The 18,416-nt window shown below is 39.3% G+C and overlaps 1 protein-coding gene across 3 annotated transcripts in view; it reads right to left on the bottom strand.

The window, feature by feature from the left end:
* EIF2AK4 (eukaryotic translation initiation factor 2 alpha kinase 4) overlaps window positions 1–18,416 on the bottom strand; it is a 114,187-nt gene that overhangs the window by 27,719 nt on the left and 68,052 nt on the right. For all 3 annotated transcript variants that reach the window (XM_067742646.1, XM_067742656.1, XM_067742665.1), the window contains 7 exons: window positions 16,968–17,025; window positions 15,945–16,024; window positions 12,845–12,946; window positions 7,079–7,132; window positions 4,571–4,807; window positions 3,067–3,142; window positions 2,537–2,658 (listed from right to left, as the gene is read on the bottom strand). In XM_067742646.1, coding sequence (XP_067598747.1) covers window positions 2,537–2,658; window positions 3,067–3,142; window positions 4,571–4,807; window positions 7,079–7,132; window positions 12,845–12,946; window positions 15,945–16,024; window positions 16,968–17,025 — 729 coding nt within the window. The remainder of the gene's footprint in view (window positions 1–2,536; window positions 2,659–3,066; window positions 3,143–4,570; window positions 4,808–7,078; window positions 7,133–12,844; window positions 12,947–15,944; window positions 16,025–16,967; window positions 17,026–18,416) is intronic.

Raw genomic sequence — 18,416 nt, 5'->3', positions numbered from 1 at the left:
CCTGCATCAGCAGGCGGACTCTCAACCACTGTGCCACCAGGGAAGCCCCTACCTTTCGTTTTTTAAATAACAGCTTTGAGCTGTAACTCACCACAGAGTTCTCTCTTCTAAAGTTTACAATTCACTGGTGTGTAGAATATTCACAAAGCTGTGCACTGCTTGCCATTCACACCCCTTGGGATGTTCCTGAGTTGGTCAGTCAGCAGCCGACCGCACTGCTGGATGTACCTCCAACCTTATTCACTGTGCATTTCTTAGGTTTTTGAATTTGAGAAAAAATCACTATTAAACACACTCTGCTAAATTTTTTATTATGCCAAATTAAAGTCTGTGCAAGTTATTTGATTATCTGTGAATTTTTTTAAGTGTCACTTATAATAATGCAATCAACATGGGTATTACCTCTTTTTTTTAAAAAATAAATTTATTTATTTTTGTCTGAGTCGAGTCTTTGTTGCTGCGCATGGGCTTTCTCTAGTTGCGGTGAGCAGGGGCTACTCTTCGTTGCAGTGCACAGGCTTCTCATTGCGGTGGCTTCTCTAGTTGTGGGCTTCAGTAGTTGTGGCACGCGGGCTTAGTTGCTCCGAGGCATGTGGAATCTTCCTGGACTAGGGCTTGAACCCGTGTCCCCTGCATTGGCAGGCAGATTCTTAACCACTGCGCCACCAGGGAAGCCTGGGTATTACCTCTTATGGTGAATTTCCTGACTTTCCTGTAGATCTTACAGAAGAAATTCTTAATAACCACTCACTGATAATCACCACAACTTATAAAACCATTATCAGATTGCCTCAAGAGATCTGACAGGATATCATTAATCAATGGGTCAAATTCTCAAAGGGCAATTACTTTTTATTTTGGGGGACTGAATATATCAGCTCACAGAAAGAGAGCTGATGTTTTAAAAATCTGCATTTTAGTGTCCTAATGTCTAGAGAAGAAGCAGCCAGTTTTAAGTATAGCTATGTAAAGGTTTGCCCTTCTATCCTTTCTTCAACAGAGCCCAAGTGTCTGATATGCTACCTACTTACCTCTCACTCAAAATAATCCCAAATCACCTGACTTACTATAAAAGAAAAACTAAATCTGAGGGTATGGAAGGAATTTCTTCTTAAACCATAAAACAAAACATAGATACACAAAAAAGACAATGCCCTGATTCCAGACCTCCCTCCAGAGAAATACAGTCAAAAGTTCGAGTCTTTGACACTTCACTCTGGTGATACAAACAAACTAGTATGTGACTTTGTTCACACGCATGTGGGAACATGTATTCACCTCACACATACTGGGTACATGCAAACACACAGTGCACCTTATTCACACGCTCAGTTGTGCTTTTTTAAACTTTTTTCTTTCTCTATATAATAAAAATGGAATCATATTAGAGTTCCTTTGAAACATACTTCTTTTCAGCTAACAATATACCATGGACGTTTCTACAGATCAAATATAGATATGGATCTATCTAAATATATATGTATTTTGATCTTTTACCTCCTTAATATTCCATAATAAATTATTCAACCATTTTCCTATTGATGAACATGCAGTTTTTAGTTTTTGACCACTATGATAAACTGTCAATGGACATCCTTTTAATGTTAGTATACTGATGTGTTATTTCTTTAAGTAAATCTCTCAAAGTGGGATTGCTAGCTTAAAGGGTATAGTATGTGCATTTATTTTATTAAATACTTTCCGATTATTTTTCTAAAGGTTTAGCAACTTACATTCCCATCAGCAACATATGAAAGTACCCATGGAACCCTTGTCATCCGTGGACAATTAAATATTTTTAACAGTCTGATGGGTGAAGTTCAGATACCTTTGCTTTGCATTTCCTTATTAGTGAGGCTGGCCATCCTTTAGAAGTTTACCAGCCCTGTGCATTTTCTCTTCGGAGAACTGCCTGGTTATAGCTTTTGCTAATCTCTCTACCTGTAAGTGCTTTCTGTACGTTAGGGGTATTAACCTCTTGTCTGTTACATGCATGTACAGTACAGATGGGCTTGTTAGCAGCCAACACCATGTGAGTGATCAACTGGTAAGAGTATGGCTGTCAAAAGGGAACCCTGGGGATAAGAAAGTAAGCATGAGCAAAATTCACACATAATTAACAGAGATGCTTGCTGTTACAAGAATTTAATTGTTCTAGACATTAACATGTTAGAAAGTTACTGAAGACCTAGCCAATAAACAAAGAAAAAAACTCCATTTATGTGTCTAAGTTGGCCAGGTTAGCCTGCTGTGGTCACCTGGCGAAGCTCAACACTGACATGCAGACCTGGCACCTGCAATACAGGGCTCAGGTTTCTAGGGTCACAAGCACTAAGGTGGATGTACACAGGGTCAAATGTTTACCAAATTCCCATAATGCTCTCACCCTGATAACTCCTTTAAGATTATGTTTCCTAAAGGTGACGTTAAGAATATAAGCCTAGGGGGGGATGGTGGGGGTCATCCTTTAATACAGGTGCCACCCCTGGGACCAGGCATGGCACGCGCGCTGTCAACAGAGTGTTCCCAGCCTCACCCGCAGGTCGAAAGGAAGCATCACCAGCATCCCGCTGTGGTCCATGAATAAGGCAGCTTCATTGTGCTCGTATATTTGCCTATTTCGGGGAAGCAGCAGTGGGGTACACAATTGGACAGCTCCTACACCAAATGAGAAAAAATAACTAATCATCAGGTTCTCGTTCTTTCCACACGCAACTTAAAATGAACACAGACCTGACAGTTGAGTAATCTGCTACTGGGACCACTGAAAGCAGTTTATCTTCAATTCTCTAAATGGAAAGCTCACCTAAGGTTAAGTTTGTTAATTCAGTCCTATTTCTGACTCCACAAACCAACTGTATTTTAGCAGCAAGGTGGTAATATTCAAATGTGTTTCTCCTCAGCAAGCTGAATTATAAAAATAAGCTTAAATTTCACAGGTGTCAACAACTTAGAACTGAATTTAAAAAGTAAAATATGGTTGCACCCAAATCCATTCATAGTACTTTCTGATGAGGAAACAAAACATCTTTTGAGAAGGCACATAATTTTTTAAAAAGGACATACCATGTCTTTTGAAGATGCGGATAATGGTTTCACCCACGTGTTGCTGTATCTTGGCTGTACGGATGGAGAAGCTGCCCTAAGATATGACCAATTAAAATGTCATCAAAGCCTAATCAAAGGGATCCCCTACCATACTTTTCTGTGGCTTGCAGTAGGCATTACATTGCTTATTCCCAAGATCAAAAAGAGGTCTCAACAAGTCATTCCCCTTTTGAACATATTCAGGAGAGAAGAAACCACATGTCTTGCAACATGTCCTGCTTTAGGAAGGCTGCCTAGGTTTAAAGTCCAAGCTCTTACGTTGATGTATGTCTTTCAGAGAGAGCCAGTCATATAGTACTACACAATTCTCCCCGAGGACTTTCAGGGATACTGTAGCAGTCAAACACCTAACAGCATCAAACCCCCTCCCATATTCTAAGGTAATTCATAGTGGGCCTCTTGAAAGCTTCAAGGCCTTTGTGTATTTTGTAAATAACTGTCTTTTTCATTTGTTTCGTATTATAAAAGTAGTACTATTTCACTATAGAAAATTTAGAAATAATAGATAAGCAAAAAACCGCAAAATTAAAAAGTCAGCCATAATCCTGCAAATGTCTAATATTGCCAGCAAGGACAAACTGGCCCCTGAAATCTGTACTGATTTTCCACAAACCTTACCACTGCTTTCTCTACTACTCTTTTAAATTCTATTTTAAGCATACAGAGACATAGAATATAACAAATATATGTTATTCACTCACCCAACTTTATCAAATTTTAACATTTTGCTATACTGTTTCAGACCGTTTTTGTTTTTAAACAAGAAAATGTTGAAGGCATTTGAATGTTATGTTGAACATCGATGTTGAATGTTAAACCTGCCTGTGCTTCAGAAACCACCTGGGAGCTCTGAGATTCTTGAAGCGCCTCCCACTTAGATTCCAAGTCACTAGATCGGATGTAAGGCCTGAGCCTCTGTATTGTCAAAGGGCCTCACAGGTGACTTTGACGTGCAGCCACCATTGGGAGCTACTGGCTACCGGATCTGGATCTGAGCTGGCTGGGTATTTTTGGCACTGGGCGGCTGGGCCAGGGCTCAGTCTCTAAAAGCACCGCTTCTTAATCTCTGTAGTAGGCGGTGGGTCAGGAACTCCTTCAAGTTAAGTGATTAAAAAAAGTGTGGCTCTTCCTGGAATAATGCATATGCACACATTTTGCATATACAGACCTCAGGTTAAGAGCTTATGTTGGAGAAGGACCTACTATATAGCACAGGGAACTATATTCAATATCTTATAATAACCTATAATGGAAAAGAATCTGAAAAAAAGAATCATAAATATCCATATGAATCACTTTGCAGTACACCTGAAACTAACACAACTTTGTACATCAACTGCAGTTCAATTAGAAAAAAAAGAACTTATGTTGGAGGCATTAGAGGACTGCATGAAAATCGAGGAAGTGACTCCACCCTTTTGTGGACCACGTGAAGCTCTTTCGAGGCGCGGCTCAGGCCCACCTTCAGTATGTCGCTGTCGTAGGTGTAATCGACGGCGGGGGAGATGCGCTGGGAGAAGGTCTGGGCCATCACCGTGCGGTAGGCCTTCCCGCCCACATTGGCCAGGGTGCGGTGCAGCACCTCGTGCAGCTCCGACTCCTCCATCTGGGGCGGAGGCAGCAGTTCGCTCCTGAGCAGCTCTGTGGCTGTGGGCCGCTCTGCCGGATCGTGGTTCAACAGCCAGGAGATGACAGATTTCTACAACGAAACCCAAGCACCCCGGGGAAGGGTGCAGTGGAGGGTGCTCAGGGATTCTCCTGACAAGCAGTGGTTGGTTCAGGTCCAAAAGAGACACACTTCTTCCACTTAGTTGGTGCATGTTAACTGGTATTTCTGAAATCTCTGAATTTGTCACTCTCCCCACCCCTCCCACCCCCACCTCCCGTAGTTCATTACGGTCACAGAATTGTGCAACAATGTAATATGAGTCTTTCTTAAAAGAGGTCCTTCTTATACTTCCCTGCCATAAAGGACCAAAAAACCCTCAACTCAACAACTACATAGAAGCAGAAGTTAGGCCTTCTAAACACTGTATCTAAACTACTGTATCAAAAAAGATACAAGAACATAAAGCTAGTAGTTTTAGGTGCTTAATTTTAGTATAAACTATAACATGTAGGAGCTTCTAGAACCCCTAAAGCTGTATAAAACAACTTTTCATTTTTCATTCTCCATTTATGTTATCTGTATTGATATCATTCCCTTGAATTCTCTTATGTTACTGGTTTATTATACTTTCACAGCTATTACCTGATTAAGCAGGGAACTATTTGAAGGCAATATAAACCTTGGAAAGGCTCCATAATGCTTTTGTAATTCTTTTGTTTACAATGAAGATTTATAAGGAGTTAGAAGGAATACCTGAGATCAGAAAATCTCAATTTTTAGATGAACCTCATTAAGTATTTTCTAATCACGTATCTTTAAAATACCCTCCCCCAAATCCCTACCCCTGGTTTTAGGCTAAAATAAAAACACAGGTAATTATTTTTCACATAAAGAAGGGAACTGACATGATATAACTTTATGAAAATTTATGTTAAATTAAACTGGTAAAAATAATATCCTATTCAGCAAAACAGACTGTATGTAATACTGCTTAATTTCTGTATGTGGCAACAACTGTGCTATACTCAGTCTACAAGCATTTTCTATGCTGCCTCCTTTCAGATAAAAAGCAACAATGTGACGTGGGAGGTGGCTGCGGCACTGGCTGTGGTGCTAAGTTTATATAGCCCAAATGCAAATGCTCAAGGGTGCCCAGTAAGTCCCTGTGACAGGAGGGCAATCACTGTCGTGACAAATGGTGTGTATAGTTGCACTGTGTCTGTGGTTTAAGTTCCTACACCACCACAGCTGCCAACATGAGGAAATAATGAATAAGACTGACCTTGTTACAGGGAAAGGCTGGGATATGAATATTTTCTTATGACACCCCAAAACATGGGGAACAACTCAGTTCGAATCAGTGGTAACAGCTAACAAAAGAAGTAGAAACACAACTCAATGTATTTTCTAATGGTTCTTCACTAATTCAATAGTTGAGGCAAAATGGGTCCCTCGAGCCATAAACAAATGTCACATTAAATGCTACTGAGTTATAGGATGTTAGTGCTAATATAAATAAAGGGAACTTAATACCTTTATTTTACAGGGGAGGAAAAGTAAAGTCTAGAAGAGTTAAGTGACTTGTCCATCCAGATACATAACCAATAATCAAGAAACAGCAAATTAATGCAATATTCTAGCTAGGTTTCTGTTCTCAACATTAATAATTTAAATAAGGGATTTTGCCTTGATTATAATTGTTAAGAAGTCAGTTTAAGGAATAAACTTCTACATGACAAGAGTATTAACCATGGAAGGCTTCACTAAGACAAAAAGCCAGCATTAAGAAGAAAGGTACACCAGAAGCACTATAATAAATTCACTAATGATCCTTTCATATTAGCCAGATGCCAGTATTTGCTATGACATGAGTTACACACACACACACACATTTGTAGTATGGAAGAGAAATTATTTTGTTTTAAATTACCGTTAACATCTGGCTGTCTAGTCTTCCCCTTTACAATTTGAGCTACTTTACCATAAGACAGAACAAAACTGTAGTTTTAAGATATATTCTTCTTTTCTTAAAGTTCCAAGCTTTATCTAAAACAACGAGTTGTAAGAGCATTCTCTTTTTTAGAATAGCTAAGCCAAGCGTTCAAACAGTACTTCAAAAGCATGATGAACCACAAAAAAGAACCCTGCAGTTTGTTAATTTTCTCTGTCAGCCCTTGGCATTTTTACGGTGTATTTCAAGTCTAAATACATTTTAAGTACTCCATCTTTTGATATTTTTTCCCCACGTTGTTCCCATGAGACAAGAGAATGAGTGGCAGAAGATTACTAATTGAAGAAGAAGAAAAATAGTAATTAAAACCCAAGAGTGAGAACACAGTAAATAAAGCATCAGAAAATTACCTGCTTTGTGTGCTCTCCATCATCGAAGTCTTCTGGAAACTTAGGCGAAGTAGGCTAAAAAATATATTATATTCAAATCAGCAAGTGCTTGGCAGACTGCCACAGTGAAATCATTTTATTCACCAGAGGTAAGAAAATCAAATACAGAAATGAAAATTTGCTAACAAGGGAAGATGGATGTGAAACTCATCGTGAAACCCAACGCACATCGTTCCAAGGACATTCGTATTATCTTGATACTTACTTCACCCAAATGACAGCCTAGGTGACAGAAAGCACCTCATTTGAGGACAAACTTTAAAATCTAATGGCTTCAGGGAAAGACAAAGTAGCTTTATTAAACAAACAGATTAAAAAAGGGTAGAAATACCAAACCATCAGTACCGAGTAAGAGAAAAACAACACAAAAACCTCTAGACCCAAATTTCTCACCTTTCTGCTAAATAAGACCTCAGTCATAAGGTTAACTTGGCAGTTGAGATATTCTTGAAATGAGGGAACAAACATGAATTTTAGACTAAGGAAAGGCACTTCACCAAGGACACAGTCCTCGAAGAGCATTCCAAGTCAAGGCAAGGACACAGTAATCACTTCATTTCCTCTGATACGTTACGAACACAGCTGCCCTCTGATACATTATGAACACAGCTCCCCACACTCTTCTGGCAGTTAGACCATTAAACTCTTTTCCAAGATATCTAGTGGAGTATTCTTAGTTACGCTGTATGTGATTTACCCTAACAGACATGACTGCTTGGCTCTGCTCAGAAAGGAAGAGGAAGACTCTCTGTAACTCTTGCTCATGAATATGTGAATCTAAACCACCCTCACCCAAACCTTATTCTCCACTGTCATCTTAATGCCATTTCCAATAGGCATCCTGGCTCGCGCACACTAACATAAGTCCCTTTTAGTTTGTGCAATGACAGTTTAGTTTGGGACAACTGATCCTTTGGGCAAGGATCAATCCCAAGAACACACATGGAGATCTCACTGGGAAAAAAATTCAAGTGCCTGACATTTTCCCCAGACTCAGTTTACCTTCTGGTCATGGTGGTATTCTTTAGGCATTACTACACCAGGTCCATTCAGCTGGAACCTTTAATTTCTAGACCTAAATATCCATTATCCTTATAACCAATTCCAACTGCTGTAACTATATTGATATTACGCAAAATTTTTGGATTCCCCTTTTGCTTTAAAATCAAGAGTAGAGAGAGCCTCAGAAGAGAGTGGCATGATATACTTAAAGTCATGAAAGGGAAGAACCTACAACCAAGATTACTCTACCCGGCAAGGATCTCATTCAGATTTGATGGAGAAATCAAAAGCTTTACAGACAAGCAAAAGCTAAGAGAATTCAGCACCACCAAACCAGTTCTACAACAAATGCTAAAGGAACTTCTCTAAGTGGGAAACACAAGAGAAGAAACGGATCTAAAAAAACAAACCCAAAACAATTAAGAAAATGGTCATAGGAACATACATATCGATAATTACCTTAAATGTGAATGGATTAAATGCTCCAACCAAAAGACACAGGCTTGCTGAATGGATACAAAAACATGACCCATAGACATGCTGTCTACAAGAGACCCATTTCAAACCTAGGGACACATACAGACTGCAAGTGAGGGGATGGAAAAAGATATTCCATGTAAATGGAAATCAAAAGAAAGTTGGAGTAGCAATACTCATATCAGATAAAACAGACTTTAAAATAAAGAATGTTACAAGAGACAAGGACACTACATAATGATCAAGGGATCAATCCAAAAAGAAGATATAACAATTATAAACATATATGCACCCAACATAGGAGCACCTCAATACATAAGGCAACTGCTGACAGCTATAAAAGAAGAAATCAACAGTAACAAAATAATAGTGGAGGACTTTAACACCTCACTTACACCAATGGACAGCTCATCCAAAATGAAAATAAATAAGGAAACAGAAGCTTTAAATGACAGAATAGACCAGATAGATTTAATTGATATTTATAGGACATTCCATCCAAAAAGAGCAGATTACACTTTCTTCTCAAGTGCGCATGGAACACTCTCCAGGATAGATCATATCTTGGGTCACAAATCAAGCCTCAGTAAATTTAAGAAAACTGAAATCATATCAAGCATCTTTTCTGACCACAGCACTATGAGATTAGAAATCAATTACACGGAAAATAACGTAAAAAACACAAACACATGGAGGCTAAACAATACATTACTAAATAACCAAGAGATCACTGAAGAAATCAAAGAGGAAATCAAAAAATACCTAGAGACAAATGACAATGAAAACATGATGATCCAAAACCTATGGGATGCAGCAAAAGCAGTTCTAAGAGGGAAGTTTATAGCTATACAAGCCTACCTCAAGAAACAAGGAAAATCTCAAATAAACAATCTAAACTTACACCTAAAGGAACTAGACAAAGAAGAACAAACAAAACCCAAAGTTAGCAGAAGTAAAGAAATCATAAAGTTCAGAGCAGAAATAAATGAAATAGAAACAAAGAAAACAATAGCAAAGATCAATAAAACTAAAAGCTGGTTCTTTGAGAAGATAAACAGAATTGATAAACCATTAGCCAGACCCATCAAGAAAAAAAGGGAGAGGACTCAAATCAATAAAATTAGAAATGAAAAAGGAGAAGTTACAACAGACACCACAGAAATATAAAGCATCCTAAGAGACTACTACAAGCAACTCTATGCCAGTAAAATGGACAACCTGGAAGAAATGGACAAATTCTTAGAAAGGTATAACCTTCCAAGACTGAACCAGGAAGAAACAGAAAATATGAACAGACCAATCACAAGTAATGAAATTGAAACCGTGATTAAAAATCTTCTAACAAATAAAGTCCAGGACCAGACAACTTCACAGGTGAATTCTATCAAACATTTAGAGAAGAGCTTACACCTATCCTTCTCAAACTCTTCCAACAACTGCAGAGGAAGGAACACTCCCAAACTCATTCTATGAGGCCACCAGCACCCTGATACCAAAACAAGACAAAGATACTACAAAAAAAGAAAATTACAGACCAATATCACTGATGAATATAGATGCAAAAATCCTCAACAAAATACTAGCAAACAGAATCCAACAACACATTAAAAAGATCATACACCATGATCAAGTGGGATTTATCCCAGGGATGCAAGGATTCTTCAATATACACAAATCAATCGATGTGATACACCATATTAACATATTGAAGAAGAAAAACCATATGATCATCTCAATAGATGCAGAAAAAGCTTTTGACAAAATTCAACACCTATTTATGATAAAAACTCTCCAGAAAGTGGGCATAGAGGGAACCTACCTCAACATAATAAAGGCCATATATGACAAACCCACAGCAAACATCATTCTCAATGGTGAAAAACTGAAAGCATTTCCTCTAAGATCAGGAACAAGAGAAGGATGTCCTCTCTCACCACTATTATTCAACATAGTTTTGGAAGTCCTAGACACGGCAATCAGAGAAGAAAAATGAATAAAAGGAATACAAATTGGAAAATAAGAAGTAAAACTGTCACTGTTTGTAGATGACATGATACTATACATAGAGAATCCTAAAAATGCCACCAGAAAACTACTAGAGCTAATCAATGAATTTGGTAAAGTTGCAGGATACAAAATTAATTCACAGAAATCTCTTGCATTCCTATACACTAATGATGAAAAATCTGAAAGAGAAATTAAGAGAAAACTCCCATTTACCACTACAACAAAAAGAATAAAATACCTAGGAATAAACCTACCTAGGGAGACAAAAGACCTGTATGCAGAAAACTATAAGACACTGTTGAAAGAAATTAAAGATGATACAAGCAGATGGAGAGATATACCATGTTCTTGGATTGGAAGAATCAACATTGTGAAAATGACTATACTACCCAAAGCAATCTACAGATTCAATGCAATCCCTATCAAATTACCAATGGCACTTTCTACAGAACTAGAACAAAAAATCTTAAAATTTGTATGGAGATACTAAAGACCCCAAATATCAAAGCAGTCTTGAAGGAAAAAAAACAGAGCTGGAGGAATCAGACTACCTGACTTCAGACTATACTACAAAGCTTCAGTAATCAAGACAATATGGTACTGGCACAAAAACAGAAACATAGAACAATGGAACAAGATAGAAAGCCCAGAGGTAAACCCAGGCACCTATGGTCAACTAATCTATGACAAAGGAGGCAAGGATATACAATGGAGAAAAGACAGTCTCTTCAATAAGTGGTGCTGGGAAAACTGGACAGCTACATGTAAAAGAATGAAATTAGAACACTCCCTAACACCATACACAAAAATAAACTCAAAATGGATTAGAGACCTAAATGTAAGACTGGACACTATAAAACTCTTAGAGGAAAACATAGGAAGAACACTCTTTGACATAAATCACAGCAAGATCTTTTATGATCCACCTCCTGCAGTAATGGAAATAAAAACAAAAATAAACAAATGGGACCTAATGAAACTTAAAAGCTTTTGCACAGCAAAGGAAACCATAAACAAGACGAAAATAGAACCCCCAGAATGGGAGAAAACATTTGCAAATGAATCAATGGACAAAGGATTAATCCCCAAAATATATTAACAGCTCATGCAGCTCAATATTAAAGAAACAAACAATCCAATCCACAAATGGACAAAAGACCTAAATAGACATTTCTCCAAAGAAGACATACAGATGGCCAGCACATGAAAAGCTGCTCAACATCACTAATTATTAGAAAAATGCAAATCAAAACTACAATGAGGTATCACCTCACACCATTTAGAATGGGCATCATCAGAAAATCTACAAACAACAAATGCTGGAGAGGGTGTGGAGAAAAGGGAACCTTCTTGCACTGTTGGTGGGAATGTAAATTGATACAGCCACTATGGAGAACAGTATGGAGGTTCCTTAAAAAACTAAAAATAGAATTACCATATGACCCAGCAAGCCCACTACTGGGCATACACCCAGAGAAAACCATAATTCAAAAAGAGACATGCACCCCAACGTTCATTGCAGCACTATTTACAATAGCCAGGTCATGGAAGCAACCTAGATGCCCATCGACAGACGAATGGATAAAGAAGATGTGGTACATATATACAATGGAATATTGCTCAGCCATAAAAAGGAATAAAATTGAGTCATTTGTTGAGACGTGGATGGATCTAGAGACTGTCATACAGAGTGAGGTAAATCAGAAAGAGAAAAACAAATACCGTATATTAACGCATGTATGTGGAACCTAGAAAAATGGTACAGATGAACCAGTCTGCAGGGCAGAAGTTGAGACAGAGATGTAGAGAACAAACATATGGACACCAAGGGGGAAAAAAGAGGGGGGGTGGGGATGGTGGTGTGCTAAATTGGGTGATTGGGATTGACATGTATACACTGATGTGTATAAAATTGATGACTAATAAGAACCTGCTGTATAAAAAAATACATAAAATGAAATTTAAAAAAAAATCAAGAGTAATCTCAAAATATTTTTCAAAAGGATAACCTAGCAATATCTTCAAGTATGATTACAAAAATAAATAAAACTGGGGTAAGTTTCTTATCATGTAAGTGCATAAGCAGAGGTGGATTTCCATTTACTAGAAATATAGAAAATTATAGTAGGACCACTTCTTTCTATATTATAAATACCAGAAAAATACCCTGCATCAAATTCTGATGTCTACGCTAAGATTCAGGTTACTGGAAACTGAGGCATTAAAACATCTGATACATACATCTCTGAGTTGGTTGAGAACAAAGATCCTTTCTGAGGCTGTGACCATGGGATGATAGCACATCTCAAAGAAGATAATTCCCAGGCTGAAGAGATCCACTTTCTGAGGAGGAAAAAGAATTTTATTTAGAGCCTAGATATGAAAGCATAATCCACTAGGGAATTATAGGATGAGCACTTAGTTGGGATGTTTGCATAAGTGAAAATAGGCCACACTAGAAAAAAATTCACTTTGTTCTAAAAAAAAATTATAGGTGTAAAATATAGACGAGAGACATATTTATATTTAGATGATAAAATATATTTGGCATGACTTCAATGTTTTTCTTAACAATTAATTGTAACTGGTTTAGCTATACACATAGACACAGATAACCACTGGCCACACACTGAGGATAATCACTACAGAGCAAGGACAACCGAGATCTGTTGAAAGAATTTGCTTTGCATCTTTCTAATCATTGCAAAAGGGAAACACAGACTGCACCCTGCAGCTGATAGCAAAGGTCAGCTACTGATTGCAAAGCCATACCAACGAGGTCAGAAGCACAGCACTACAGAAATATCGTGATGACTCCTAACAAAATATGGAAGTGTAAGTAAAGAAGGTAAAAGGGCAAGTCAGTGCAGAGTCTCAGGTAGGGAGCTGTTGAGGGGAAGAAGGAGGTCAGAAGGTCCTGTGCCTGCGGCAGCTGAGCACAACCCGGCTCAGCAGGAGACTGCTTGTGGTGAACTGCACACAGGCACAGGAGCCACTTTCAAGGAAAACTTCAATGAATTTGGACTCAAGGATTAGCAGGAGAGCCTCTGCAACCAGTGACCTCCAAAGTCTTAAAAACAAACATTCATTATGTCATTTCCTACACATGTTAGCTGTAGAAAAATGTACATACTGAACAGAACATACCGAAAAGCACCAAGAATACAATAGCAACCACCCATAATCCCACTGCTTAAGGATATTTACAATTGATGGCTAAGATACGCCCTTTTGGTGGTTTTTCTTAAATGTCTACACACACACACACACACACACACACTATAAAACTAGAACCACACTGTCGTTTGTAACTTTTATTCCCTTACTTTAGCAAGAATATTTTTATACTATAATGTCATTTTTCTAAAACCGGCCTCTAATATTTTAATGACATATTCAATTACATGGATGTCCCATAATTTATTTAATCAGTTTCCTATTTTTTAATTTATTTTATTTTATTTTTTTGCGGTACGCGGGCCTCTCACTGTTGTGGCCTCTCCCATTGCGGAGCACAGGCTCCGGACGCGCAGGCTCAGCAGCCATGGCTCACAGGCCCAGCTGCTCCGCGGCATGTTGGATCTTCCTGGACCGGGGAGCGAACCCGTGTCCCCTGCATCAGCAGACGGACTCTCAACCACTGCACCACCAGGGAAGCCCAGTTCCCTATTTTTTAAATGCTTGTTATTTTTCATTGTTATAAACAACGCTGTGACAAACCCCTCTTACACCAGTCTTTTTGAATGTCCCTGGCTGTTTCCTTAGGATACGTTTCAAAAGGTGGATGTGCTGGGCCAAAGGGTAAGGTCCTTTTAAGGATTTCATTATACTCTTACAAACCAAATGCAGAAAGATGACACTAAAGGTGCCTCCCCCTCCCTCAGGGTGGGCGTGTCCATCTCCACACATCCTCACAGAGTATTTGGAGGTCTGCTTCAACTCTGTCACTACCCAGTGCTCCCTGTCTGAACCAAAACCCAGGCTTCAGTTGCCACTGCTAGCTTGAAAATATGCTTTAATGTGAATTGCGTGCCTCATGTATTTTAAAAATTTAGCTCTATGGTCTTGCCCGAAGTGATCTCATCCAGTCTCATGGCTTTAAATCCCATCTGTGTGCTAGTGGCTCTCAAGTTTATACCTCTGATCTTCCTTCTGAACTCAAGTCTTGAGTCCCTAACAGTCGACTGGAGCTAATTGGATTTCTCATCAGGCATTTCAAATTAAACATGCCCTAGACGGAGTATTCCTGCCGTCTTCTCCTCCATCTCCCAGGTCTTTCCTCATGGTTCCTCAGCTCAGTCAACTACCCTTCCCCCAGCCACTCGAGGCAGAAACCTGAGCACTGTCCTGTTTTCCTTTCTTTTCCTCACCCAACACCCACTCCATTAGGAAAACCTGTCAATTCCCCTCCAACATGTATTTCATATCTGCACTCTTCTCCCCGTCTCTACTGCCACCACTCTGGTCCCAGCTCAGCCGTCCCACCTGGACTCCTGCCAAGCCTCCGGCAGCAGCTAGAGTGAACTCTCTCGCTCAAGATCCTTCAGGCGCTGCCTGTGCACATCCCTTATCATGGCTAAGCTGGCCCTGCATCATCTGACCCTGGCCTTCCCTTCAGCTTTGCTTCATGCCTCTCGTCCTCATAGCTCTCACCACGCTGCAGCCACACTGACCTTCTCTCTGACTGTCCTAAGTGAGCCACGCTACCTCTCACCCACAGTCTTCTCTCTGTGCATGCTATTTCCTCTGTTTACCCCTCTTCTCTCCCAGCCAAGCTCCAGCCCCCAACTTTGCATGGCTTCTCCCCGCTTTCCTCCTTTATCCTGAAACCCATCCTCTTGGGGAGGCTTTCTCTAGTCAGTCGACCTAAAGATGATGTCTTTTACTGTTCTCTGGTCACTGGACTCCATTTCCTTTCTTCTTAGTTCCTACAGAGTTTGTGATTTAAAAATTTTTTATTTGTTTACTGTCTGTTTCATCCACCATCATCCACCAATGCACAAGCTCCCGGAGGGCTGGAATAAGATGTCTTATTACTTGATTGCCTTGTTCCCTGTGTTCCCGGGGCCTGGCCCAGGACCAGTTAGTTCAAATCTGCTTTAGATGGATGGAGGGACTGTAAGCTCCTTGGCAACAACAGTGCCAACTTCAGTCACTGTCCTTGGGCATCACGTGTCCTATTTGGAGCAGTCGCTCAATAGACATGTGGATATATATTGAGTGAATGAATGTTCCTGACTATGTCAGCTGGTAACTAAACCCCAAATGCTGTAATCTTGATATTCTTACTATTATCTCTCTCTTGAGGTCTTTCCTTTCCCCCAAAAACCTTCCTCTTTACCTGGTTGTATGCAGATTTGGTGCTGCCTTGGACCTCTGGGCTTACATATAAAGCAGTGCCAACCATCCCAGTCAAATGACCTGCATGGAAGAAGGCAGAGGGAAGGATTTCCAATAACAGGACTTAGAGATAAGGCCAATTTTTAACAAAACAAAACAAAAAACGTTTCTTAAGAGACATGGTCTGTTAACTGTTTACACTATTCACAGGAAGAAGCAGCATGCATTTCACCAAGCTATTAACCCTAAATCGTAGATGGCCACACACTTTGTTCCACACAGGATGGCTTTGCTGTGGTAAAGGGGCAGTGCCAGGCAGGAAGACCCCAGATGGCCCAGGTCATGAGGCAACCTCCTATTACTACCTGGGGTCAAAGTATAACTGCCTACCCAGAGGAGTAAATTATTCTAATTGAAGGTCTAATTTCTTAGACTTCTGAAGAACAATCTATATAGTGAAAAGGGAAAAAAATTAAAGCATTTTCATAATTTTGTTAATTTAATGAATAATTATAATTTGCTTTAGAATAAAATCTTTACAAATGAAAAAAAGGTTTCATTTTGAGAAATTTTATTCTGTACTGCATATTTAAAATTTTCCTGGACTTCCCTGGCAGTCCAGTGGTTAAGACTCTGCACTTCCACTGCAGGGGGCACGGGTTTCAACCCCGGTCGGGGAACTAAGATCCCCACATGCTGCATGGTGCGCTCCCCGCCAAAAAAATAATAATAAAATGAAATTTTCCTAAGAGGGTAGATCTTATGCTAAGTGTTCTTATCACAAAATTAATAATAATAGTAATAATAAATAAGAGGGCAGGAAGAAACTTGGAGGTGATGGATATGTTTACGGCATAGATTGTGGTGATGCTTTCTTAGGTGTGTATGTACCTCTTAACTCCTCAGGTTGTATACATTACATAGGTAAAGTTTTTGTATGTTAAAAAAAGATAAAAGAGAAAAAAAGAAATTTTGTGGATTGCTTGTTAACACACAAATTAAATATACAGTCTTCTGGATTTACCTGAAGGGTCTGATTTAATCAAGTGATCTCCTGATGTATCATCTTGTTTGCCGTCAGCCTAAAAATTCAAGTAAGCCAAATAACAAATTAAAATGTTATATTATTTCACAGGAATGGATTATCATTTCTAAATGAAGACTGACTGAAAAATATTACACAGAAACCAGAATAACTATAATAATGCTTTTCTGAGTTTTAAATTTTTTTTAGTTTAGTTAGCCTACTAATGCAGGTCTCACTGGAAACCCCAATGAGACCAAGGAGAAGGGCAATTCACTGTAGAACTCCTTCGTGGCAGAACCCCCTGAAAACTTACCTAAACTAATTTATTTTCATATTTCAAATGCCAAAACAGAATTATTTACTGGGAAGAGTAAAGGTATATTAATAACAACAAACTCACTTTCTAACTTTTCTAATTTTTCCACTGGGTCAATTTTTACTCTTCTTTCCTAGAGGCTGGTCACCAAATCTGTTCCACTGTCACTGCTAATACCTCTTAGGTAGCCTCCCTTCTTCCACTACCTCTGTGACAGCATTCCCCTAAATCACTATTTTTCTGACATCTCTCCACAGATTCCTATCACGAGCACTGCCATCAATAACAAGAGCTCTAATACTCGTAGAGCCAGGCAATGTTCCAGGGCTTTACCTATATTCTTATTTTATGCTGGTGACAACTTTGAAGCTGGTACTTGTATTAGGCACATTTTATGGAAAGAATACTAAGAGGTTAAGTAACTTGCCCAAGGACTCTAGCCCAGGGAAGTGGGCCTCCAGAGCCTGTGCTCTTATCTACCTCCCTACTATTACAGCCTACAGATATCAAGTTACATTTGTTAGTCTGGGGATCAAATCCCCATAGAGCCCTTCCTTGGTCTTAGCACTCTTCAAATTCCCCAGTGTTCTGGTCAGGACCATGTCCTTACTGTCCCCCTTCCATTTCCTCCCTCTCTGCTCCTTCTAACCTCACCTTCTACTTTAACCCCTGAGGTTTTTCTCACCATTAATCCAAATCCTAGTTTCTTTTTTTGACCACCCTTATAATTAACTGCATTTACCACAGATTTTGGTGCCTAATCTCTGGCTTATGATGTTAAGTAAAACGCTTCCCCCAGCACTCAAGGCCTGACACCTCCAAGAATCCCCAACCTTCAAGCATCTTCTCTCACTGCTCCCCTACACCTCACAGTTTCAACCAACCAGACAACATGCTGGCCTTCAACAATCATGTCTGCTTACCCCAGGGCCTTTGCTTATGCTGTTCTTTCTCTCGGGAAGCCCCTACCCTGGTGTCACCATGCCCTGCCCTCAATCTCAGCCTACTGGACTCCCACCCATCCTTTAAGGCTCATCTGAAATGCTGTTTTCTTTATACAGCCCTCCTTGATCCTCGTAACCATATGCAAAATTTCTCCTGTTTTTAAGTCTTATATAACTATTTCTCTC

This window comes from Pseudorca crassidens, chromosome 1 (assembly GCF_039906515.1).
Source record: "Pseudorca crassidens isolate mPseCra1 chromosome 1, mPseCra1.hap1, whole genome shotgun sequence".
NCBI lineage: Eukaryota > Metazoa > Chordata > Mammalia > Artiodactyla > Delphinidae > Pseudorca > Pseudorca crassidens.
Note: the sequence above shows the minus strand (reverse complement) of the source record. Positions and strands in the feature narration are given on the sequence as shown.